This window comes from Eulemur rufifrons, chromosome 3 (assembly GCF_041146395.1).
Source record: "Eulemur rufifrons isolate Redbay chromosome 3, OSU_ERuf_1, whole genome shotgun sequence".
In the NCBI taxonomy this organism is placed as follows: Eukaryota; Metazoa; Chordata; class Mammalia; order Primates; family Lemuridae; genus Eulemur; species Eulemur rufifrons.
In genome coordinates this window covers 24,100,197-24,123,150 of record NC_090985.1, presented here as the reverse complement: position 1 = coordinate 24,123,150, position 22,954 = coordinate 24,100,197, and the positions used below count along the sequence as shown (strand labels likewise).

Sequence of the window (22,954 nt, the reverse complement as noted above, 5' to 3'; positions counted from 1 at the left end):
GAGAGGTGGGAACGGGAGGCACAACGATGGAGTGGTTAATGGGGGCTCTTGATTCAGGTGTGCCTTGGTCTCCCCAGGTGAAATATGGGATGTTGGCAGTGCCCCCCTGCGGAGGGCTACAGCAGTGCGGGTGGTGCTGGGGCACTCAGGCCTGGGGCCTGGGCACTCAGGCAGGTGTGGGTCTGTCCTCATTGGAACTGCTAGGAGTCTTGACTGGGGTCTGGGTGCTGGGCCTTCCACCCTGAAGGCCAACTGCCCCGTGGTGTGCAGGCTGAGGGGACGGCAGGGTGGGGGTGGGGGGCAGCGGCCCATGTTCTTCTAGGATGCCCCTCCTACCTGGGTCCCACACTCCCATTCTCCGGGGCTTTGAGCTGAGTACTGGGATAAGTCAATCAGTTTATTTCTGTTTGACATTCCAAGAAGGCTTGGGGGAGGGTTCATGGAGTCAGGGGAGCCACCCTGCCCAGCCCCTTCTTGGCCTGGGTGGGATATGGTGGCCATTTAGCCATTTGGTGGGACTCTGCCGAGCTGACCACCAAGCCTGTGTAGCTCAGCCGAGGTGCGCATCTTCCAGGCTCTGGCAGGCTGTTCCTGCTTGTCTCATGGCTGGAAGCAGGGGCCCAGGCTTGCTAAGGTTCAGCTGGGCAGCCAAGATTCAGGACAGCAGGAGGCAGCTTTTCTTCCTGGAGCCTTTGGACCTGCTGTGTTCCATTTGTTCTCTCAGGTTGTTTCCTCTTCTGTAGGATATGGGTCTCAGCATACCTTTTCTTTTATATAATGATGGGGGTAGTAGGTGACATTCCCTTCCTGGAAGAAAGGGGTGTTCATTGAGACCTCTGCATGCACGTCTGGCCAAAGAAAGGTTGGATCAGTATCTAGATGGCCATGAGGTCTGGCTGAGTGGAAAATGGGACACCTAGTGGACATCCTCTGGGCAGAGCATGGCCAGTGCCTTCTGAGGAGTGGCCTGTGACCAGCCCAGGGGCCACACTTAGTATGTTGGGCAGGACTTGGGCAGGCCTGTGCCCCAGCCGAAGCTGTGTGTATGTCTGCCCCGACAGACCCCAAGCCAGGTGGGCCCTTTAAGCCTCTGTTCACACAACCTTGGCTTTTCTTGCAGCCCAGGATGGCTGAAGCATTGACTGGCCTGGGCCAGGGAGCCCAGCAAGGAAGAGGTCTAGGTCCCAGGCAGTGAGACCTGGGTGTTGGTCAGGAGAACGGATGCCCATGTAGGGCCCTCAGGGCAGTGCCTGGCCCTGGTGGGGCAGGCCCTGGAGAAGGCCCTGCTGTGTGTGGGCTGTTCCCCTGGCTTTCAGCAGCCCTTTCTGAAAAAGGCAGGTGGGAAGAGCCTGGGACAGCCTTCCCCTGCCTTCCTGAATGTTTAGGGCAGAGAAACTTCTCTCAGGACTGCTGCTGGCAGTGCTTTCTTTGGGCAGAGGGGCTCACACAGGTGGACCCCGAGATGGCAGGGAGCCTGGTCTCACCTGAGGGCCAGCACGGGGCTCCCTGGAGCCTGCTTTGGCACCTGCCTGCATGTGCTTCCTTGTTGCTCCTCAGGTGTGCGTGGCTCCGGAAGTGGAGGCTGTCCTGAAGACACTTTCAACAGGCCCACCTGTGCCCTCGTGCCCTGGCTGCCTAGAGAGTCCCTGGGCACTGGCCACTGGGACCCCAGGACTCTGACCGCACGCCCTGCCCCAGCCTCTGTGGCTGCACCTCCTCATTAGCACTGATGCACTGACTGTGGGGACAACTGGGAGGGTCTAGGTTGGGCCATGCCTGCTCCTAGGCCCCCCCAGGCTCCTGAGGCCTGGAAGGTGAACTGAGGGCTCTCAGGGGCTCCCAGCTGATTGGATCTGCCCTCCCTTCCCCCTCAGCAAGGTGCCAGGAAGCTGGAGCTTTGTTATCTGGATAATTAGCTTCAGACCCTGGACTGAGGCCGGCCAGGTCCCGCGGGCTGTGCACCCTGACCCCAAGAGAAAGGCGAGGCTGCCCACACAGAGGCCCTGCCTATTGAGCAGCTCGAGGCCAGGCCTGCCTAGGGAGTGGGCTGTGGCTACCTTTCCACGTTGCCCTCGCTGCCTGTGGTCCATGCCCCACAGGGCGGCCTGAGCACTGTGTGGGTTCTCCTGACCCAGCTGTGCCAGGGCAAAGGGCACAGCCCTGGGAAGGGGATGCACCCAAGGGTGCCAGTCCAGCCAGCTGCCCTGCCCCTCAGGCCTGGCCTGGCACCCAAGTCCCCCGCTCTGGTGCCCCGAGCAGCCCTGTGGGCTGGTAGCTCCCACCATGGCCGAACACCTGGAGCTGCTGGCAGAGATGCCCCTGGTGTGCAGGATGAGCACACAGGAGCGGCTGAAGCATGCCCAGAAGCGGCGTGCCCAGCAGGTGAAGATGTGGGCCCAGGCTGAGAAGGAGGCCCAGGGTAAGAAGGTCCACGGGGAGCGGTCACGTAAGGAGGCATCTGGGCGAGGGCCCCAGAAGCAGGTTCTCTTCCCACCCAGTGTTGCCTTGCTGGAGGCTGCTTCCCGCAATGACCTGGAGGAAGGTGAGTGCGGTTGAGCTCTCTGCACAGTGGACGGCCCTCACCCTGGCCATCTGGGTGCCGTCTCGTGTCAGGGCTCAGGGCTGGGCCTGTCTGCAGCTTCTGGGCTCTAGACCCCAGGTCTGGCCAGGCCACCTTAGCCTAGGCAGCCTTGGGTCCCCCCATCAGGCAGGCCCTAAGCGGTAGGCAACCCTGAGGCCAGCCTGTGCTGGGACAGCTGTCCTTCAGATGGGGGCTGTGTGCAGAAGGGTCCTGATGTGAGATGAGCCGAGTTGCTGGTGGTGGGCCATGGGGCAGGCCCACAGGAACCTATAGAAGCACCCAGTGCCTGGCCCAGCTGGATGTGGGGTGGCTGACAGCCTGCACTGCTTCTTGCCGGGGTGCTAGGATGCTCAGGAGAGTCCTGGTCTCCGTCTCCGTAGAGTAGGATGGTACCGCCAGAAGGCAGGGCCAGCCAGGGCTGGGGTAGACCCAGAGCCCACACCAACCAGAGCTCAGTGACAGGCCTGGGTTCTCAGTAGGCTCTTGTTCCTCCCTGTGCTCCATGCTTGCAGCTCCAGCTGTGTGCGAGTTCCATTTCTGGTGTCCTGGCATCTAGGGGGAAGAGGCCCGGAGGCAGGGGATGAGGAAAGAGGGTGCTGCGGGTGTACCATAGGGAGCTGTGGGAAGGCAGGTGTGTCCTCCTGCTGTACACCAGGCACGGCCAGGGAGGACCCTGGTGACCCTGGCGAGAGCTGGGGCCTGAAATGGGATCTCTGAGGGGAGGGATGAGTTCTGCAGGGTGAGGGAGGGGGCCTCAGTGTTAGTTAGTAGAGGACCCAGCAGAGAGTGAACACAGGGCTAGGGGTGGGCAAGGCCCCCTGGCTACTGTGACTGGGGAGGCAGGTGGTGCTTCCAGGCTGCAGTAGCTTCAGGGCAGGCAGGGAGTTGGGATTGTTAGAAGGCTGCTTTCACACAGTAGGGCCTGTTTTGGGGGTCTGGGGTTGGAGCTCCGTGATGCAGGGCCTGCAGGCATTGGAGACAGAAGGCTTCTGGGGGTGTGGGCTGCTTGGGGTGGACAGACACTGCTGCTCCTGAGCCCCCTCCCCTGGCCCTGTGCCTCCTGCCGTCTGTGCCACTGGCTTCTTCCCTGCCCCTCCCCAATTCCTGGACCACAGCACAGTTGGCCCAGGGGCCTGACCAGGGACAGCACAGGCCACACGGGACCCCACCCCAACCTTGTCTTCCCTGTCTTACAGTCCGCCAGTTCCTCAGGAGTGGGGTTAGCCCTGACCTGGCCAACGAGGACGGCCTGACAGCTCTGCACCAGGTCAGCCCATATTCGGGGTGGGTGGGGCAGAGGGACTGGTTCCTATCCCTGGCCACTCAGGTTGCCTGGTTTGCAGTGTTGTATTGATGACTTCCGAGAGATGGTGCAGCAGCTCCTGGAGGCTGGGGCCAATGTCAACGCCTGTGACAGTGAGTGCTGGACGCCTCTGCATGCTGCGGCCACCTGTGGCCACCTGCATCTGGTAGAGCTGCTCATTGCCCGGTAGGGCCCACTGGGTGTCTTTGTCAGGGAGGGGCTTCTTCAGAGGGCAGCTCAGGTGGCTGCTCTTGGTGAAGTGTCCCTGGCCCTTCGTCTCCTGTGTTCTACCTGTTGCTGACCCACCCTGCCTGTGTCCTAGCTTGAGAGGAGGGCCTGGGGCCCCAGGGAGACAGGCATGTGCTCAGGGCAGCATGGTCTTTGGCCTGCCTGGCATGCATCCTCCTGCCAAGAGGGCAGAACCTCCAGCTCTGGCCTGAGGGCCTCCTCAGGGTCTGCACAGAGAAATGCCGTTTTGGTCAGAGTGACGAGGGTTGAATGTAAGGAGGGAAAGGTGGTGAAGAAGCCAGGTGGGCCTGGGATGGGCGGTACCTGGGCATAGGTGGGGCCTTTACCTTTAACAAGGAAGGCCCCTGAACAGCTGCCTCAGAGCAGGGATGGTGGTGGCTTCATCAGGGGCCTCCTCCCTCCCTTTCCTCCTTAACTCCACGCCCCTCCAGTAGGATAGAGGGAGGGTCGGGTCAGGGCATCCTTGGAGCAGTCTAGGTGAGGTCAGTGGCTGTGTGGGTGGGTGGCAGTCCCTGTCAGACACAGGTGCCACAGAGTCTGGTAGGGTGTGTTGGAACTACGGGGGGGGGGGGGCACACAGACAGGCCCCCAGAGCTCCCACAGCCCTGTAGGGCTTTCGAGCAGAGCCTCTGCCTGGGCCTGTTCTTCCCCACCACATTCTGCCTCTTTGTCCCCTAGAGTCCAGCTGCCCCCAGCAGGTGAGCCCATTGTGCATGTTTATGGGGGCAGACAGTTGCCAGGAACTTGGAGCCCCGGTCAGTAGAGACTGCAGGATGGCTTGTCTGGTTTAAACACAGGATCCAGGGCTGAAGGGCCTAGAGGCAAGCTCTCCCAGCAGTAGTTGGGGCCTGGGCCAATCTTCCATGTCTGCCTTGTACTTCCTGAGGGGCAGCCCTGGGCTCTGCAAAGGGAAGACATGCTGGGGACCTCTTTGAGGAGCTGGTCCTGTGGTTAGTGCTCCCCATCCATCCTACCTGCAGTGGCGCCAATCTCCTGGCAGTCAACACTGATGGGAACATGCCCTATGACCTGTGTGAAGATGAGCAGACGCTGGACTGCCTGGAGACCGCCATGGCCAACAGTGGTGAGTGTGGCTATGCCTGCTGGAGGGGGCTGGGCCCCCGGTGTGCTCACTCTAAGCCTGCTGCCTCACAGGCATCACCCAGGACAGCATCGAGGGGGCCCGGGCTGTGCCAGAGCTGTGCATGCTGGAGGATATCCAGGGCCTGCTTCGAGCTGGGGCAGACCTCGATGCCCCCCTGGACCACGGGGCCACGTTGGTGAGAACTGTGGGGGAGTTGGGGGGAGTCGCTACTGGAGGGGCACAGGGCTGGAATTCAGACTGGGCTGCTTGCCTGCAGCTGCACATTGCTGCTGCCAATGGGTTCAGCGAGGCAGCCGCCCTGCTGCTGGAGCACCAAGCCAGCCTGAGCGCCAAGGACCAGGACGGCTGGGAGCCGCTGCACGCAGCAGCCTACTGGGGCCAGGTGAGTGCAGGGTTGGGGGCAGGTGGGTGGGGGTGGGCTCAATGGCTTCAGAGCCTTCTGCAGCCCTGGCTTGCTGGCCCTCAGGTGCACCTGGTGGAGCTGCTTGTGGCACACGGGGCCAACCTGAACGGAAAGTCCCTGATGGACGAGACGCCTCTTGGTGAGCTCGGGGGTGCCCACTTCTACCTAGTGGAGGGGAGGCAGGGAGCATGCCCCTGATGCCTGCGCCCACTTCTCCCCAGATGTGTGTGGGGACGAGGAGGTGCGGGCCAAGTTGCTGGAGCTGAAGCACAAGCACGATGTGCTCTTACGCACCCAGGGCCGCCAGCACTCCCTGTTGCGCCGCCGCACCTCCAGTGCAGGCAGCAGAGGGTGAGCCGTCTGCCCAGCCCCCAGCCCCTGCCCTCCCACAGGCCCTGCCTCCCACCCACCCTGACAAAGCTCCTGCTGATGTCAGCCGCCTGGTGGAGGTGCCAGCTGGAACTCTGAGCTCTGGGGCAGAGTCCATGGGACAGGCAGTGTCCTCCTCTCACTCTCTCCACCCCAGGAAGGTGGTGAGGCGGGTGAGCCTAAGCCAGCGCACCAACCTGTACCGCAAGGAGCATGCCCAAGAGGCCATCGTGTGGCAACAGCCACCACCCCTTAGCCCAGAGCCGCCTGAGGATGATGAGGACGGCCAGACAGATGCTGAGCTTGGGCCACCGCCCATCGAGGTGTGTGCCCCGCCCCTGCTGAGCCCAAGTAAGGCTTCTGACCTTACTTGGGTGCCTCGGTTCTCCCTCTACACTGGCCCCCTCTGGAGGCAGTGGGGTGGGTGTCCCACAGGGGTCAGCTGCTGCCTCCCACTCCCTTTTTTCTGTCCCTCCATGACCATACAGCCTGGAGGCCAAGGCTGGGGAAGATGAAAGGGGGCACCTCCTGATGCCTCTGGGGCCTTCATTCTGTCCACAGGAGGACAGCCCTGAGGCGGCCAGCCCACACAATGGCCGAGTAGGGGGCCCCCCGGGCCGGCACCTGTACTCCAAGCGATTGGACCGGTGTGTCTCTTATCAGCTGAGCCCCCTGGAGAGCACTGCCCCCCACGCCCTTGTCCGAGACAAGGCCCACCACACCCTGGCAGAGCTCAAGCGCCAGCGAGCTGCTGCCAAACTGCAGAGACCTGCCCCTGAGGGGCCCGAGGCCCCTGAGTCTGTTCTGCCTGCTGATACCGGGAGCCCTCAGCCTGATTGTGGCTTTGGGGCAGCAGTGGACCCACCCTTGCTCAAGCTCACAGCCCCATCGGAAGAGGCTCCCGTGGAGAAGAGGCCTTGCTGCCTGCTCATGTGAGAGGCTGTGGGCTCCAGATGGCATGGCCCCTGCCCTGCAGGCCCACTGCACAGTGTGCCCTGCTACTGTAGGTGGGCAGCGTGGAGCCCGACTTTCACTGGCCAGAACATCTCTCAGGGATGGACCTGTGGCAGAAGACATGCATGGGGGGCAGCTGGCTGCAAAGACTGTTTTTATCCCGTGATTCTTGGTAAAGGGCAGTTTTGCCACCGAGCCTTGTGTGTGTCTTAGTTGGGCCACCGTCCCCCTGTGGTGAGCAGGTTGTGCTGCTTGACTGGAGAGCTGCCCATTCCCATGAGCACCTGAGGCCTGTAGGTGCATGCTGGGGCTTGTGGCAGCCCCAGCCTGTGTGTGGGAGCGAGGCCCATGGCCACTGGGCAAGAAGCCTGGCCCTCACCCAGACCCACCCTTACAGCTTCCTGGAGGCTCCTCTGTAACTCTTTGCCTTCTTGAGAGGAGCAGGGTGCTCTGGAAGGCAATTCCTTGGGGGCCAGGATTGAGGGTGTCTGTGCCAGAGGGGCAGGGACTGTGGCCTGGAAAGGGAGGTGTTTTCTATCAGACTCTTGGGCCAGAGCTAGAGGAGTAAAATGGGTACAAGGCTGGCGTCAGAAGCTCCCCTGGGGTGGCGGAGGGCGGGGGGCGGGTGTGAGGCCGCAGTTACTGGCAGGCAGCCCTGATCCTGGGGCCTGGCTGCCAGCTTCTGCCTGGGCTGGCATAGAGGACAACCAGTTGGCCTCTTGTGCTCTGAGCTGGCTGGGCACAACGTGTCAGGGTAAGAGGGGCCCCTAAGGGGCTTCAAGCAGGAGGGCTGAGGGCACTGCCAGTTCATCTATGGCAGACAGCTTCGTACAGCCACCAGTACTGGGGATATGGGTGCAGGCCACCCTCCCTACTGGCTTGGCACCAGCTGGGTCAGTCTACTGTCCCTCCAGCCTGCCCTTCCCCTAGCATCCGTGGCTGTAGGAGTGTCCTTAGCAGGGCTGGGGGAGGGCCAGGGGATGGCTGCCGGTTAAATTTAGTGTGTGAGGTAGGGCAGCTGCCCAAGGTCCAGCTGCCACTTGGGTCCTGCTGCCAGGGGGTGGGCAGGGGCTGGCCCTGCCTGGGACCAAGCCCTTAATAACCTGTGCTCAGGCCTGGAGGTTAGAGGGGCAGGCCTACTTGTGTTGGGAGGCTGTTGTGGCAGTGGAGCTGAGAGGTGTGAAGTGAGGGGGTGGCCAGCCGGGGCTCCCTGATGGCTTCTGTCTTAACCAGCAGGATCAGAGAAGCAAAGACCCTCTCCTTGCCTTGGGCCTGACCAGCTGCCTACAGCTCAGCTCAGAGGGCTGGCTTCTGACCCTCAGTTCAGGTTTAGATGCTGGCTGCTGGGGTAGGCCAACCCTGGGCACAGCCTGTCAGCTCCTTGCAGGGCCTGTGGAGGTGGGGCTCGGAGGGCCTATCAGGGCTCCCTTCCCACTCTTCCCACCAACCAGGAGCAAAAGTGAAGGGGAGCGTAGGTCACCCTTGGCCTGGAGTGTGGTTCAGGGGCAACCCCCAGCTGGTGCCTGGTGAAAGGGCATGACTGCAGCCTGGACAACTGAGGTGTGAGGTGTCCCTGGGCCCAGGGCTGGCCTGTCTCCAGCCCCCTTGCTTAACATCCCTAACCCCCTGCAGTGCTGATCAGGGACCAAGGTCCAACCATAGCGCCCTTGCAGCCTCTAGGCCATGGCCACCAGCCCAGAAGCGGTTGAATGGAACCCAGAGGCTGAACTTCTCACTCCCCTCCCCCAGCGCACCCCCCCCACCCCGTCCCCCGCCCAGATTCCTGAGGCCTGGCTCGGTTACCTAGGAGATAGGTCCACTGGACCCGGCAAAGATGGGGGCACTGAGAGGGCTAGGCCTCAGCCGAGCCCTGCTGGGGTAAATCTCCAGCGGGCCCGGGCTCCATTCTCACCTTGGGGGGGGTCACCCTTATCCAGCTCTGCCAACCCCCAGGGTTGCTGGGCCCAGGCTTAGCCCCTCCCCTCCCATGACACTTAGTCCCTCCCAGTTGCCTAGACCTTCTGTATCTACCCCCATCTGGGTCTCCTGCTCTCTTGTCATGGGGACACTGGGCGGGCACTGGGCCTGGCCCCAAGCTCCGCCTGCCGCCTCACCCACTCCCTCTGGCTCCCTGGGGCAGAACTGTGCCCAGACGGGTGGGGCGGAGCCCAGCTGTCCCCAGCTCCTTCAGCCCTTTTTGTCCCTTTCAGTGGGACCAGCGGGCTGCAGCGAAGAGGGTGCCCTCTTACCTTGAGTCTCCCCAAGCCAGGCTCCCCTCTCCCAGCCCTGGTCCACTGAGCCTGGACCCACCTGCCCCCATCCCCACTTTGGGGTCCTGCTGTCTGAGCTGCCTTCCTGCCTGGTCTGAGCAGAGCCATGGCCTTGAGGGCAGGTAATCAGAGCCAGGCTACATGGAATGGGCTGAAGGAGAAGGTGCTGACACTGGACACCATGAACCCGTGCGTGCGAAGGGTGGAGTATGCCGTGCGAGGCCCCATAGTGCTTCGCGCCTTGGAGCTGGAGCAGGAACTGCGCCAGGTATGGCCCCGGGCCCCACTGCTGACTTTCAGGTTGCGCCTAGGCAGCTTAGTAACCCCCCAGCTCCAGTGGCACATGGGACAAGGGCTGAGGGGTTAATGGGGTCCCATCTCACTGCCGGCTCCCCTTCCCTCCCAGGGTGTGAAGAAGCCCTTCACGGAGGTCATCCGTGCCAATATCGGGGATGCACAGGCCATGGGGCAGAAGCCCATCACCTTCCTGCGCCAGGTGAGGCTCCTGCACAGCCCGTGGCATGCCCCCTCACCCTAGCCCATGTGCCTGGCTTCAGTACTCGCTCCTTCCAGGTCCTGGCGCTCTGCGTAAACCCGGATCTCCTGAGCAGCCCCAACTTCCCTGACGATGCCAAGAAAAGGGCGGAGCACATCTTGCAGGTGTGCGGGGGCCACAGCCTGGGTAAGTGCCAGTTCCAGACCCAGTGCAGCCCCAGGGAGAAGCAAAGAGGGGTAGACCTGCCTGCTCAAGGGGTAGGTCCCTTCGGAAGGGCTGCAGGGGGACTTGGTCACCCTTATGTGCGCCCCTCCCCTGGGGTCCAGGGGCCTACAGCATCAGCTCTGGCATCCAGCTGATCCGCGAGGACGTGGCTCGGTACATCGAGAAGCGCGATGGAGGCATCCCCGCGGACCCCAACAACATCTTCCTGTCTACGGGGGCCAGCGACGCCATCGTGGTAGGCCGGGCCTGGGCAGGAAGACACAGTAGCCCTTTGTGTGCGGCCTGGCCGACCTGGCTTGTTCTGGCACGGCAGCGTTGTCGGGGCGGGGGACGGGTGTAGCCTCAGGCCCTGCCAACCTCACCCAACCCCCTCCCACCCGCAGACGGTGCTGAAGCTGCTGGTGGCAGGCGAGGGCCGCACGCGCACAGGTGTGCTCATTCCCATCCCCCAGTACCCGCTCTACTCCGCCGCACTGGCCGAGCTCGACGCGGTGCAGGTGGACTACTACCTGGACGAGGAGCGCATCTGGGCGCTTGACGTGGCCGAGCTGCGGCGCGCAGTGCGTCAGGCACGTGACCACTGCCGCCCGCGCGCGCTCTGCGTTATCAACCCTGGCAACCCCACCGGTGCGCCGCCCGCCCCTCCTTCCCGGCCCCCTCCTCCCGCCCGGCCCGCCCAGCCCGGAGGCGCGTCCCGGGTCCAGTCTGCCCGGGTCAGCCCGCCCCCGCTGCCCGGAGGAAAGCAGTGCGCGCCCTCGGCTGACGCCGGCTGCGCTGCATCCCCCGCGCCCCAGGGCAGGTGCAGACTCGCGAGTGCATTGAAGCTGTGATCCGCTTCGCCTTCGAAGAGCGCCTCTTTCTGCTGGCTGATGAGGTGCGGACAGGGCCGCGTGTGGGAGTGGGAAGCAGGGCAGCCGCCGGCTCCCCGTGACGCCCCACCGCCCCTTCAGGTGTACCAGGACAACGTGTACGCTGAGGGTTCGCAGTTCCACTCGTTCAAGAAGGTGCTCACGGAGATGGGGCCTCCCTACGCCGGGCAGCAGGAGCTCGCCTCCTTCCACTCTGCCTCCAAGGGCTACATGGGCGAGTGCGTGCGGGCAGAGCGGGTGGGGGCTCGCGGACTCCGGCTGCCACGGCCTAGCTTGCCTTGCCCGGCTGGGCCTGGACGCCCGCTTTCGCTTCGCAGGTGCGGGTTCCGCGCCGGCTACGTGGAGGTGGTGAACATGGACGCCGCGGTGCAGCAGCAGATGGTGAAGCTGATGAGCGTGCGGCTGTGCCCGCCAGTGCCGGGTCAGGCCCTGCTCGACTTGGTGGTCAGCCCACCCGCACCCTCCGACCCCTCCTTTGCGCAGTTCCAAGCGGTGAGCGAGGGTGGGCCGAGCGGGTCCGGGCCACAAGAGTGAGGGCGGGGACTGAGGCCCCGCGCCCCCGCGCCTCCCGGCCAGCCCTGATTGACACGCCCTCCACGGCTGCAGGAAAAGCAGGCTGTGCTGGCGGAGCTGGCGGCGAAGGCCAAGCTCACCGAGCAGGTCTTCAACGAGGCTCCCGGCATCCGCTGCAACCCGGTGCAAGGCGCCATGTACTCCTTCCCGCGAGTGCAGCTGCCCCCGCGCGCGGTGCAGCGCGCTCAGGTCAGGCGGGGCCGGCGGGAGGGGGCCGCGAAGGGGGCGGGGGCTGGGTCATCCCTCCCTGACCCGCCTGCCGCGCTCCCAGGAGTTGGGCCTGGCCCCTGACATGTTCTTCTGCCTGCGGCTCTTGGAGGAAACTGGCATCTGCGTAGTGCCTGGGAGCGGCTTCGGACAGCAGGAAGGCACCTACCACTTCCGGTGAGGCCGGGTCCTCACGGCCCCTCCCTGAAACCCTCCCCTTCTGCTTACGGTCCTTTCCTTTCAGGATGACCATTCTGCCCCCCATGGAGAAGCTGCGGCCGCTGCTGGAGAAGCTGAGCGGGTTCCACGCCAAGTTCACCCGCGAGTACTCCTGAGTACCCTAGCTGGGCCTGGGCTGGGCTGCCCCTGGACTGACTGCTCAGGGCCCTGGGGGGTTCTGGAGCCCTCTGGACTTGCTTCTGCTGCCTGGGAGGCTGGGCCCCTGCGTCTCTGCAGGTCCCTAATAAAGCTGTGATGGTCTTACTCCTTGGAGGCAACTGTATGAATGGTCCCTACCTTTGTCCACCCTGACTGCATTCATGCAGGTCTGGGGATCCAGCCCTGAGTGGACACTTGTCCTAATTTCAGGAGGAGCGGTTGAGGAGGCAGAGGAGATGCCCTTCCAGCCTGGTTTACTTGTTCCTCCTACAGACATCTCACCTACTGTGGGCTGGGTCTCCACCATGGCCTCTGATCTTCTGGCAGAGATGAACAAACTCACTTAGAAATTAGATAGTGGTAAGAATGTAGAGCGTGGGCTGGGCACGGTGGCTTACACCTGTAATCCTAGCACTCTGGGAGGCCAAGGCAGGAAGATCACTTGAGCTCAGGAGTTTGAGACCAGCCTGAGCAAGAGTGAGACCTCGTCTCTACTAAAAACAGAAAAAATTAGCCGGGCATGGTGGTAGTGCCTGTAGTCCCATCTACTCTGGAGGCTGAGGCAGGAAAATCGCTTGAGCCCAAGAGTTTGAGGTTGCTGTGAGCTAGGCTGATGCTACGGCACTCTAGCCCGGGCAAGGGAGCAAGACTGCCTCACAAAAAAAAAAAAAAAAAAAAAAGAGTGTAGAGTGTGAAGAAAGGCAAAGGGCACCCTGCACCTCCTTGCAGGGAGATCCCAGGGCTGTTTGTTAGGAGTGGGGATGGGGCTTGACAAAGGATCACTTGAGCCCAGGAGATTGAGGCTGCAGTGAGCTGTCATTGCACCACTGCACTCAGGCTGGGTGATGGAGAACCACAGCAGGGCATCCCAGGGTGGCCACATGACAAAAAGTAGTCTTTCTTGAGGAAGTTGCAGAAAGCTGTGTCCCTCATCCTGGCTTGCTTTCCTGTGTTGTCTACCTCTTCCCTGGTGGCACAGGGAATATATTAATAGTAAACCATAGGATGGAGTTAGCTGGACAGGGTGACAATTGAAGGCTCAAGGAGATCTTGATTTTCCAAGGGAGGGCTGGGGCTGGAGGAGGCAGGGGTGGAGTGGGCAGCCCTGTGTCCTTTCCCCTGGGAACATGAGGATGAGTGCCTGCTGTGTGGAGACACTGCCGTGGGTTACTCAATCTGCACAAATGGCCCTCTAAGGTAGGTATGGTAATTCCCATTTTACAGACAAGGAAACTTGAACCCCAAGAATATTTTGAAGTGACAGGAAACCCACTCAAAGTGGCTTCTTCAGCCGAAGAAATGTGTTGGCTCAAGTGCCTTTGAGTTGGCTCTCAAGGGTTGGGCTGGCTTTAGGGACTCAGACTTGAAGACAGGACTGGCCAAGGCACCCAGTTTTGTCCTCTCTGGAGATAGTTCTTAACCAGAGGCCACACTTCACAGCCTCATCTGGGCCTTGGGAGTCCCAGAGGACACAGCTCTGGGCAGGAGAGACCACATGTGAGCCCTTCCCTTGGCAGGAACAGCTCTAGTTAGGTAGAGGTCTCCTAGCCTTGTCACCCGACACTGGAGGGCAGTGTCTGGCTGTGTCCTTCTGGCCAAGCTTGGGCCCTGACCTTTCAGACAACCCCCTCCCTTCCATGGCTCTCCCTCTGTGGCCCCTGCCTCGGGGAGGCGGCTGAAGCCACAGCACAGCAGGGGGGTGGTCCAGTGGCATAAGTATCCAGTAGTAGACAGGTGAACCGTTAAGAGGTTAAATCCTCCATAGGGGCTGCTGGAGAAACGAGGGCTGGGCACTGCAGCAACCAGGCTGTAGGCCAGACACCAAGAAGCACTTCTGGAGCGGATCGGAGAACCCTGGGAGGGACCAGGGCTGGTGACAAGTGGGAGGAGTGGTTGAGGCACAGGCTGATTCCTACTTTGACGCTGGCTCCAGCTCTGGAGCTTCGCTCTCTGAGCCTCTCCCATCCGCGAAGGACCTGGGCGGGTGTGTGTATTGATGGCGGAGGCTGACCACCAGGGGCGCCCGGAAGCCGACGCTCTGGCCCTCTTGGCGTCTCTGTGGCCCACGCGACGTTCCAGCCCTGAAGCGGGGGGCCACGGGGCTCCGGCGACGCCATATCCGCGCAGCGTCCAGCCCGCGCTCCGCTCGGTGGTTCCGGAGGACCGAGAGGCCGCTGAGAGGCCCGCCAGGAAGGCCCCGCCCCTCCAGCAGATCCAGCCCCGCCCCCGGCTCATTACTCGCGGCTGCGCAGAGCTTGCTGGGAGTCGCGAGCCGACGGTGTGTGGCGCGCCTGCCGCTCTGGGGACAGGCTTCTGTTCTTCTGGGGTGTCGCCCCCCCCCAGGTGTCCAACTCTGACCCCACCTGGGTCCTGCCCCAAAGCCATGCCGGGGTGTGACCTCTGACCCCATGCTGTTGGGACCTTACCTCGTCAGACGTCACCCGCGGCGATCTCCTAGCCTTGAAGCCAACCCTGGGCTACAGAGACCTGGCCCCGCACTCCGCCCGAGCGCCGGCATGCGCGGGAAGCTGCTGCCGCTGGCCAGCCTGTACCTGGTGCAGGGCTTGCCCTACGGGCTCCAGTCCGGCCTGCTGCCCACGCTGCTGCGGGCTCGCGGGCTCTCCCTGACGCGGGTGGGACTGGCCAAGGCGCTGTACGCCCCGTGGCTGTTCAAGCTGGTGTGGGCCCCGCTGGTGGACGCGCGGGGCTCCGCGAGGGCCTGGCTGACGCGCAGCACGGCGGCCCTGGGCTTGGTGTGTGGGCTGCTGGCCGCGCTACCTCCTGCTGAAGCAGGCCAGGCCGGGCTGCCCGTCGCGGCCGCGTTGCTGCTGTTGCTGAACCTGGGTGCGGCTGTGCAGGATGTGGCCCTGGACACGCTGGCCGTGCAGCTCCTGGAGCCTACTGAGCTGGGGCCTGGCAACACGGTGCAGGTGGTGGCGTACAAGCTGGGGGCAGCGCTGGCAGGGGGCGGGCTGCTGGCCCTCTTGCCCACCCTCTCTTGGCCAAGGCTCTTTCTGCTCCTGGCTACCACCTACTGGCTGGCCGCAGCCCTAGCCTGGACTGCGCCTGCCCTGCGCCAGCCTCCGCAGCCTCCGCAGCCTCAGCCCTCAGAGCATCCCCACTACACCCTGCACCTTCTACAGGATGTGCTGGCCGTGCCAGGGACCCCATGGACGGCAGGCTTTGTGCTCACCTACAAGCTGGGTGAGTCAGGCAACAGCAGGGATGGGGCTCCAGGAACTTGAAACCCATTATGGGGCCATTCTCTTTTTGAGATGTGATACGAAGGCTAGTCTAGCCTGGCCCCAACATCCAGGGACCTGCAGCTGAGCTTTGCCTCTGTCCTTCCCCAGTTCTAGCTCTGTGGCCTTGGGTCTCTCTGGGGTTGCTTCATGCTGACCCTGGGCTTGGCCAGAACCCATTTCTCCCCCAGCACTTGTGGCCCAGGAAGACAGAGGCAGGGCAGGGGCCTAGCTGGACAGAGCAGGACTGAGGCTCCAGGTGGGGAGAAGGGAGGTAGGGCAGACAGGGGACCTCCCTGCCCACCATCTCCCCCTAGGTGAACAGGGTGCCAGCAGCCTGTTTCCTCTTGTCCTGCTGGACCATGGTGCTTCTGCCCCGGAGCTGGGGCTGTGGAATGGCGTGGGTGCTGTGGCCTGCTCCATCGCCGGCTCCTCTCTGGCTGGGGCCCTGCTGGCCAGGCGCTGGTGCGTGTTCCCCAGCCTGCCTTGCCTACTCACTTGCCCTCCAATCTGCCCTGAATTCCCTGAACTGCCCAATCTCCCCACCCCCACCCCAGGCAGTTGTTACCCTTGTTGAGGTCAGTGCTGCAGCTCCGCCTTGGGGGCCTGGTCTGCCAGACTGCCCTGCTCTTCCACCTGGACATCCCAGGGGCCAGTCTGGGCCCTAACACAGTCTTGAGAGGTGAGGGGCTAGCCTTGGGGGGTGGGGACAGGAGTCCTGGGCACTATTGCTGACCTTTGTTCTCCCAGGAGCAGCCTTGCTGAGCCTGTGCCTGCAGCACTTCCTGGGGGGCCTGGTCACCACGGCCACTTTCACTGTGATGATGCGCTGCAGCCAGCTGGCACCCAGTGCCCTGCAGGTGAGAACCATGGCCAGGACGAGGAGGGACTGGGGCTGGGGTGCTGCATGGGCCCTGACTCCCACCCGGTCCCCATTTCTAGGCCACGCACTACAGCCTCCTGGCCACGCTGGAGCTGCTGGGGAAGCTGCTGCTGGGTGTCTTGGCCGGAGCCCTGGCTGACAGCCTAGGGCTGCGTCCCTGCTTCTCCCTCCTCCTCACCCTCTCAGCCCTGCCCCTCCTGTGCCTGAGCCTGGCACCCAGCAGCCTGGCCTGAGCTGGGTGGCCAGGCTGGTCAATAAAGCCGAGTGTGCCTGTGGTCTGATGTCTGTGTCTGGGACGTGTGACAAACAGTTGTCCCCACACTGCTGGGACTGCCTCACAGAAAGGAGGGGCTATAGGAACAACTTGAGCACTATTTATTCTGCATTTTGGAGTCTCCTTGTCACCACACCCCTACTGGCAGGTTTTGCCCAGGGTCGTCACTGTCCTGGCCACTGACGACCCCCTTTGCTGGATGAGCTCTCACACCTGACACTCCCTACATTGTGGGCACAGAGTCCCCAACCCCATACCCCCTGTTGGGGGCCAGTGCCCTCTGTGTTGGTGCCAGGCAGTCAGCGGCCCACCAGCAGGAGCTCCTCTGTGGCCAGGCACATCAGGGCATGGAAGCTCAGGTGCAGGTACTTTCTCCAGAAACGACGGTCCCGCCCATACACCTCGGCTGGGTAGCAGGGGCTTCCTACAGTAGAGCAAACCCATCGGCCATGAGAACTCTCCCTGGTTCTGCCCTGGCTCCTACCTGCATCAGGCTGAGCCACCTGGGCCCTCACCAATGCCGTGGAAGATTCGGGCCACAGCCCTGCCTGAGAACTTCTCCTCTGGCCACAGGGACAGGAGCTGGCGGATGTCTCGGCGGATCTGGCCCTCCCAGTCCTGGAACTGTGGGTGGATGGCGTGTTGGGTCTCTGTGCCCTTGAGTTCACATAACCCAGCCCTGGGCAGCCCAGGAGACCTGGGGCCAGGTGGGGAGGAGCCCAGCTCTGTGGAGTCAGGTGTATATGTCCCAGTCTGAAGGAACAGCCCCCAGAAGAGGCTGGTACTCACCATAGCTTGCCCCGGCTCTGGGCCCTGCTCATTCCCCACAGCCTCCGGCCCCTGTGCCTCCTCTGCCTCTTCTTCAAAGTAGCGGCCAAGCAGGGCCTTGAGCTTGGTGCTCTGCTCCTCGCTGGGCTGCTCCAGGCAGGGCCCACAGCTGGGGAAGGCTATGCTGGGGGTGGGACAAGCCTGTCAATCCCTCCTGTGAGGGCAGGGTGAGTGTCCCCAGGCCCTGCCCACCTCCTCCCCACCTGTGAAAGGCCTGGAAGTTTCGATGTAGACGGGTCAAGGCCTCACTTTCCCGGGCCTGCACGCGGCCATACAGGAAGTCACATATCTCGTCCCTCTCCTCAGCTGTTAGGTCCCCAGGGCTGCGAAGGTGGAAGGCCAGCTCCTGGAACTCCACAAGCACTCCCGTGCCCTGAGGCACACCTGCCAGAGAGCACGTCAGACAAAGGCGGGCAGGCAAGCAGGGTCCAGGGTGGGGTGGGGACGGGCACACCTGTCCTGGGCTCTTGGTCCCACTGCAGCTGGTGGAGAGCTCGCCGCACAGAGGCCAGCTCCCAGCCCATCAAGTCTGCCAGCTCTACCATGTCAAACTCCATGGACCTGCTGTCCTGCCTTGTGTCCTCAGGTGGCTGCCGAGCCAAGCACACAGCCAAAGGGGGACACCTGTGCCCAGGGGGAGGGAACATGTGACCAGCAACCTTGGCCCTCTGTCCTCATCCCCAACCGAGGGTAGTGTGTGCTCACCTGTGGGCCAGAGCCTGGAGCTGGGTGGGGCCCCCAGGGCAGTGCAGACGGCAGTGGGCATAGGTGGCGGGCAGTAGCTCCAGCCAGCGCCGTGGGTGCAGCTCCAGGTAGCACAGCAGTGTCTCAATGGCTGGGGGCAGAGCACGCCTCAGAGGATGCAGGGACAGCCCCTCCACAAGCCCCACCCCCTTCCCTAGGTCCCTCACCCTCCTCCGGCAGGTCCAGGGCCTGCACCGTTGGCTGCACAGGGAGTGCCAGCTTGTGGCCTGGGCAGGCCCTCCTGGGCCCTGGGGCTGCTTGGGGGCTGCTGTGATACTTGGTCTTTTGAATGAGGGACTTGGCCACAGGCCTCTCCCCACCCACACCTCCTTGCCCCTCTGGGGGTGGCTGGGCGCAGGAGCAGGGTGGGAATACATGCTGCACCAGCTTCTTCACAGCAAGGAAGTCGATGCCGTTGGCATGCACGTGTCTGCGCAGCTCCTGCAGGTCCTCGCCCTGCAGCAGGACAAGAGTGAGGATGGGCCGAAGCACTGAGGGCTTAGGCACTGAGGTGGGGGGTGCCAACCTGGGGCCGCAGGAAGAGGTGGCAGTGGGCAGGCTGCCCATCACGACCAGCCCGGCCTACGGCCTGCACGTAGCTCTCGAAGCTTGAGGGCAGCCCAAGGTGCAGCACAGCGCGCACATCCGGCCGGTGCAGTCCCATACCGAAGGCTACCGTGGCCACCACCACCCGCAACTGGCCCTGCATGAAGGCGAGCTGCACCCGCTGCCGCTCCCGGCTACACATGCCAGCGTGGTAGGCCTCAGCCACAGCTTCAGGGGCACGATCTTTGTGAAAGACAGACATGGTCAGTGGGCTGGTGCACGCAGTGGGCCCATGGGGGCTCCAGCCCCACCTAGGCCTCACCTCCAGGGCCCAGACCCTGGACTGCAAACAGACAGGTCCGGAGGAGTGCAGCGACCCGCTCTGTGTCCTCACGGCGGTTGCAGTAAACAATGATGGAATCCAGGGCACGAAAACGACCCCCCTGCAGCAGTGTCACCAGAGCCTGATGAGAAGCAGAGATCAGTACGGGCAGTTGGGAGCCGGGGCCTCTGCTACGCAGAAAATGCACACCCACCTGGTCTGGGTCCCTGTCTATGGACACAGAGAGGTGCAGGTTGGCTGGAATAGGGGCTGGCCCACAGAGGCCCAGCTCTTCCACGACACCCAGGTGCTGGGCCACGTCACGGGCAGTGCTGCGTGTGGCCGTGGCTGTGAGACCCAGGAAGCACTGCACACCCATGCGTTCACGAAGCATCTGCGTCAGAGGGGAAGGGTGGGTAGTGAGGCCACCCAGCCCACTTGGGCCCTGGCCCATCGGCCCCGACGCACAAGTGGCTCACCTTACAGATGCGCAGGTAACAGGGCCGGAAGTTGTGGGACCACTGAGAGAGGCAGTGGGCCTCATCGACACAGACAAAGGCCACCGGAGGGAGTTGGGTGAGGATGGTAGGGCCCCTTGCCCCCATTAGCGCCTCGGGTGATAGCATCAGCACGTGTACCTGGGCTGCCCGTACCTGAAGGCAGCAGGGTCAGGTGCATGGCCTGTGTGCCTGCCCACTGTCTCCCCTCTCCAGGCCCATGAGGCCCCCTACCTTCTGCAGGACAGACTCCTGCTTCTTCCTGGTCATGCCTGAGTGGATGCAAGCTCCCTTGAGGCATGAGGGCAGGCCTGACACCTGCAGATACAAGAGAAATGGCCATCACAGGCCAGGTGAGCCCTAGCCCTTCCCTAAATCCTCCCAAAGTTGCTCAACCCAATAGGTGCTACTGTGTCCCCTCCAGGTCCTCTGGGGAGAGAAGAATCAGGCCCTGGGTCCTGAGACTAAGGATTTAGAGCCACCTGTGGGCCTTGGCCTGGGAGCCCTAGAGCAGATGGGCCTAGAGGGGATGGCTCCCCTGAGGTGGCCCTATTGAGCCGAGCTTCCCTCAGGATGATGCTAGGGCTGGGCACCTTGCAGCTTCCTGGGGTCAGGGTGGATTTGGGAACAAGCAGCAGCAGCACAAGGGAATCACAAGCACCAATTCTGGACCACCCACATGTGCCAAGGACTCTGCCCACCTGGTCATCCATGAGTGAAAGGAGTGGAGAGATGACCAGTGTGAGGCAAGGGCTGCGCCGGGAGTAGAGCAGCGCTGGGAGCTGGTAGCACAGGGACTTGCCGGCACCTGTTGGCAGCACCAGCAGCGTGGAAATGCCTGAGTAGGATGGGAGTCAGCAGTGAGGCTCTGTGTCCTGGCCTCAGCCCCACCTCATCCTCTGGCAGCCACGCTCACCAGATAGGATTCGCATGATCGTGTGCTCCTGCCTGGGGCGGAAGGCTCGGTGTCCTAGCTGCTCTAGGGCCTGGAAGACCTCAGTTGGTGTCTCTGCAGATACAGGCGTTGATAACCAAGAGTTGAGCCAACCTGACTCACTCCAGTCCCTCAGCACAGGCTCTGAGCCAGGAGGGGTCTGCTTACCTGCCACCTGCCCTGAGGGCCCTAGCGGGTAGAGGGGCAGCACAGCAGGGGCCAGGTGGGACACCTTGGGCTCAGGCCCAGCAGGCCCTGTGTCCTCCTCACCTACTGAGGGCAGACAAAAGAAAGGTGGTGTGAGAGCTCCAGGAAGGGCTGAGATCATTCTAGCAAGATAATCACTGGCCACAGTCACCTCTCCCCGCCAGCCCCACCAGGAAGTGGGCAGAAGGCAGAAGGCAGTGTCTGTCCTCTCCACTACTTCCACGGTGGGAAAGGACTGAGTCATCCTCATCCTCACCACCCTCCTCTGAGGGGCCAGGACTGTCCCCCAGAACGCAGTGCCCTCTCCACATGGTATTGGTGTGACCCACTCCCCAGGGTAGCTGTCTCACCTGGCTGGGGACACTGTGGTGCCCAGTGACCAAGCTGCCCACATGACAGACAAGCCTTGACTGTGGCTCTGGGCCCACCGCCCCCAAAACACTCTCCTTTTTTCCGCCACTTCTGCTTCCATGCCTGGGGAGGCACAAAGGAGAGTCACATAAGCAAGAAACTGAGGAAGGGTGAGGGGACTGCCCATCCTATCCTGTCGCTGTCTCACCTGCTTGCGGAGGAGCCTGCCTAGAAGGACCCTGCCCCGCGTGTAGCGTTTCTGCTTCATGTTGAGGCGTATGTAATTACCCCTGTCCCGGACGGTTGGCCTAGGGGAGATGTGCAGGTGGGACGTGCCCGCAGCCTTCCCTGCCATGGCTTGACTCAAGGGGTTAAAGCTGTGGTACCTGCGGGTCGAGGGGCTACTGCAGGGCTCAGGTCGCTGTGCCTGTACAGATTCCCCCACAGGGTCTTCCTCAAGTGCTATGGCTCCAGCCCCTTCAGATGGGGGTCCTGCTTGGCCACTGTCCCGCTGGACCTGTGTAGGACTTGCCCATGGCCCCTCACTCCATCTTGGCTTCTTGCTTCGACTGTTGCAGGGTGGAGGGCTCCCTGCACCAGCTTGGGCTGTCTGTAGGGCTGGAGGCTCTAGGCTCTGTGAAAGTGCCTCAGAGCCAGTGCCAGGATCAAGGACAGGCAACTTACCTAAGGTCGGAGTTTGTGACTCCTCTGAGTCCAGGCCAGGCCTGCAGGCCTTGGGGGCTCCCAGAAAATCTGAGGCCCCATTGTGACACCGCTGCAGCCACCCTGGGTCTAGGGAGCCCAGCCGCAGGCTCAGGGATGACCGTAGCTGCTGGAGCCGGCCTGGCCTTGGCTGGGGCTCAGGAGGCTTGGGGGGCACATCACTGACTTCATTTGGAGGGGTGGGTTCAGCCCCCGTGCCTGAGGGCTTTGGGGTGGTTATCTTGGATGAGGGTCTTCGTGGAGGCCAGGATATGCGGACCAGGGCTGGCCCAGCCTGGGAGGGTGAGAAGAGAACAGCAGGCAGGAACTCAGGTCCCTGGGCTGCTGCAGACTTTGTAAACCTGCTTGGGTCTCCACACTCAATGGTAGGGCAGGGTAAGAAGACACTGGGACAGAAAAGAAGCTGAGAACAGAGGCTAGCCCTGAGAACCTCTCAAAAGAGTCATGCTCTAGGAGCCTATACCTATCTGTACATGTGGGGAGGCTTGGTAAGAAGGGGAGGCTGGTGGACCAAGGGCAGCTCTGGGGCTAGCTTGGATGCACTGCCTGCCCACCCCTCACCCCTTACCTGCAGGGTGCCTTTCAGGTTGGCCTTAAGCCTCTTCCCATAGTCCTGCACAGACCCTCCAGAGCTGTGCTCTGGAGCAGGGTGTGGACTCTTGGTGGCAACCCTATTCAGGTGGGGTCCCCAGCAGCTGCGCTCCGGGGCCTACGGGAGACAGTAGGGCCCAGACCAGAGAAAGGCTGGTGTGGGGGCAGAGGTGCCTCCAGCCGCCCCCCTCCCCTAGACATGGAGCAAAGCCTGGCCCTTTGCTCTGCCCAGTCGCCCAGTCCTTCTCCCAAGTTCTGTGCCCCACGTAGTGGGCCTGGCCCCGACTCCTCTTAGCTCCGCTACTCCGCCACACAGGACACCGGGGTGACGGGGCCCGGGTACCTCCTCGGCCGCCGCGGGGAGCGATTGCTCGGGGCTGCGGGGCCCGCCGCCGGCCTGGCCCAGTACTCGCTTCAGGGCGCTGTACTCCCGGTAGAGCGCTGCGTGGGTGAGCGGGAGTTGGGGTCAGGACGGGGCGTGGGTCCTCCGCCGACCCCCACCGACCCTACCGTCTCCTAGGCGCCCCCGCCGCCCAGGGCCGCATGCTCACCGCGGGTCTCATCGGGTGCCGCCTCCACGTCGTCCTGCAGAGGGAGGGTGTCAGTTATATGGCCACGCCCTCAGTCCCCCGAGCCCCAGGCAGCCCGCACCTGGCCCGGCCGCCGCCCGTGCCGCCGCCCGAACGCGCGCTCCCACGCCAGCAGCCGCGCCCGCACGTCCCGCAGCCGCTCCATTGCGCTTGCCCCGCCCGGGTCCCCGCGCCCAGCAAATCTCCCGCGGCGAGCAAGTCGTTCGGCCGCCAGCCAATGGGGGCGCGCGGCGGGGCTGG

At 63.0% G+C, this 22,954-nt stretch overlaps 3 protein-coding genes across 12 annotated transcripts; 2 read left to right on the top strand and 1 right to left on the bottom strand.

The window, feature by feature from the left end:
- The first annotated feature begins 6,172 nt into the window (after positions 1 to 6,172).
- GPT (glutamic--pyruvic transaminase) lies at positions 6,173 to 12,088 on the top strand. Of its 2 annotated transcripts, XM_069466732.1 has the most exons (12): positions 6,173 to 6,333; positions 9,337 to 9,502; positions 9,641 to 9,730; positions 9,808 to 9,916; positions 10,057 to 10,190; positions 10,339 to 10,582; positions 10,750 to 10,829; positions 10,906 to 11,042; positions 11,142 to 11,316; positions 11,431 to 11,586; positions 11,669 to 11,781; positions 11,849 to 12,088. In XM_069466732.1, exons 1-12 carry the CDS (start codon positions 6,224 to 6,226, stop codon positions 11,937 to 11,939), a joined length of 1,605 nt encoding a protein of 534 aa, XP_069322833.1. In that variant the 5' UTR covers positions 6,173 to 6,223; the 3' UTR covers positions 11,940 to 12,088. The 2 variants fall into 2 exon arrangements, with proteins under 2 accessions (XP_069322833.1, XP_069322835.1); XM_069466734.1 differs by lacking the exon at positions 11,849 to 12,088 and having other exon boundaries at positions 10,906 to 11,061; positions 11,669 to 11,758.
- A 2,208-nt stretch (positions 12,089 to 14,296) lies between these two features.
- On the top strand, positions 14,297 to 16,377 carry MFSD3 (major facilitator superfamily domain containing 3). Its single transcript, XM_069465860.1, has 5 exons — positions 14,297 to 15,186; positions 15,542 to 15,689; positions 15,782 to 15,906; positions 15,975 to 16,084; positions 16,167 to 16,377. The coding sequence occupies exons 1-5, from the start codon at positions 14,391 to 14,393 to the stop codon at positions 16,338 to 16,340; spliced, it is 1,353 nt and encodes a 450-aa protein (XP_069321961.1). The 5' UTR covers positions 14,297 to 14,390; the 3' UTR covers positions 16,341 to 16,377.
- A 303-nt stretch (positions 16,378 to 16,680) lies between these two features.
- Positions 16,681 to 22,859, bottom strand: RECQL4 (RecQ like helicase 4). Of its 9 annotated transcripts, none has more exons than XM_069465854.1 (22): positions 22,776 to 22,859; positions 22,676 to 22,709; positions 22,468 to 22,565; positions 22,102 to 22,242; positions 21,197 to 21,807; positions 21,019 to 21,100; positions 20,810 to 20,933; positions 20,421 to 20,525; positions 20,235 to 20,327; positions 20,020 to 20,156; positions 19,553 to 19,636; positions 19,301 to 19,474; positions 19,036 to 19,215; positions 18,822 to 18,963; positions 18,480 to 18,742; positions 18,121 to 18,409; positions 17,915 to 18,044; positions 17,664 to 17,833; positions 17,413 to 17,593; positions 17,171 to 17,333; positions 16,897 to 17,005; positions 16,681 to 16,805 (listed from the first exon to the last, which is right to left on the bottom strand). In XM_069465854.1, the coding sequence occupies exons 1-22, from the start codon at positions 22,857 to 22,859 to the stop codon at positions 16,681 to 16,683; spliced, it is 3,519 nt and encodes a 1,172-aa protein (XP_069321955.1). The 9 variants fall into 9 exon arrangements, with proteins under 9 accessions (XP_069321955.1, XP_069321959.1, XP_069321952.1 ...); XM_069465858.1 differs by having other exon boundaries at positions 18,678 to 18,742; XM_069465851.1 differs by having other exon boundaries at positions 16,897 to 17,004; positions 17,161 to 17,333; positions 21,019 to 21,807.
- Positions 22,860 to 22,954: the final 95 nt, after the last annotated feature.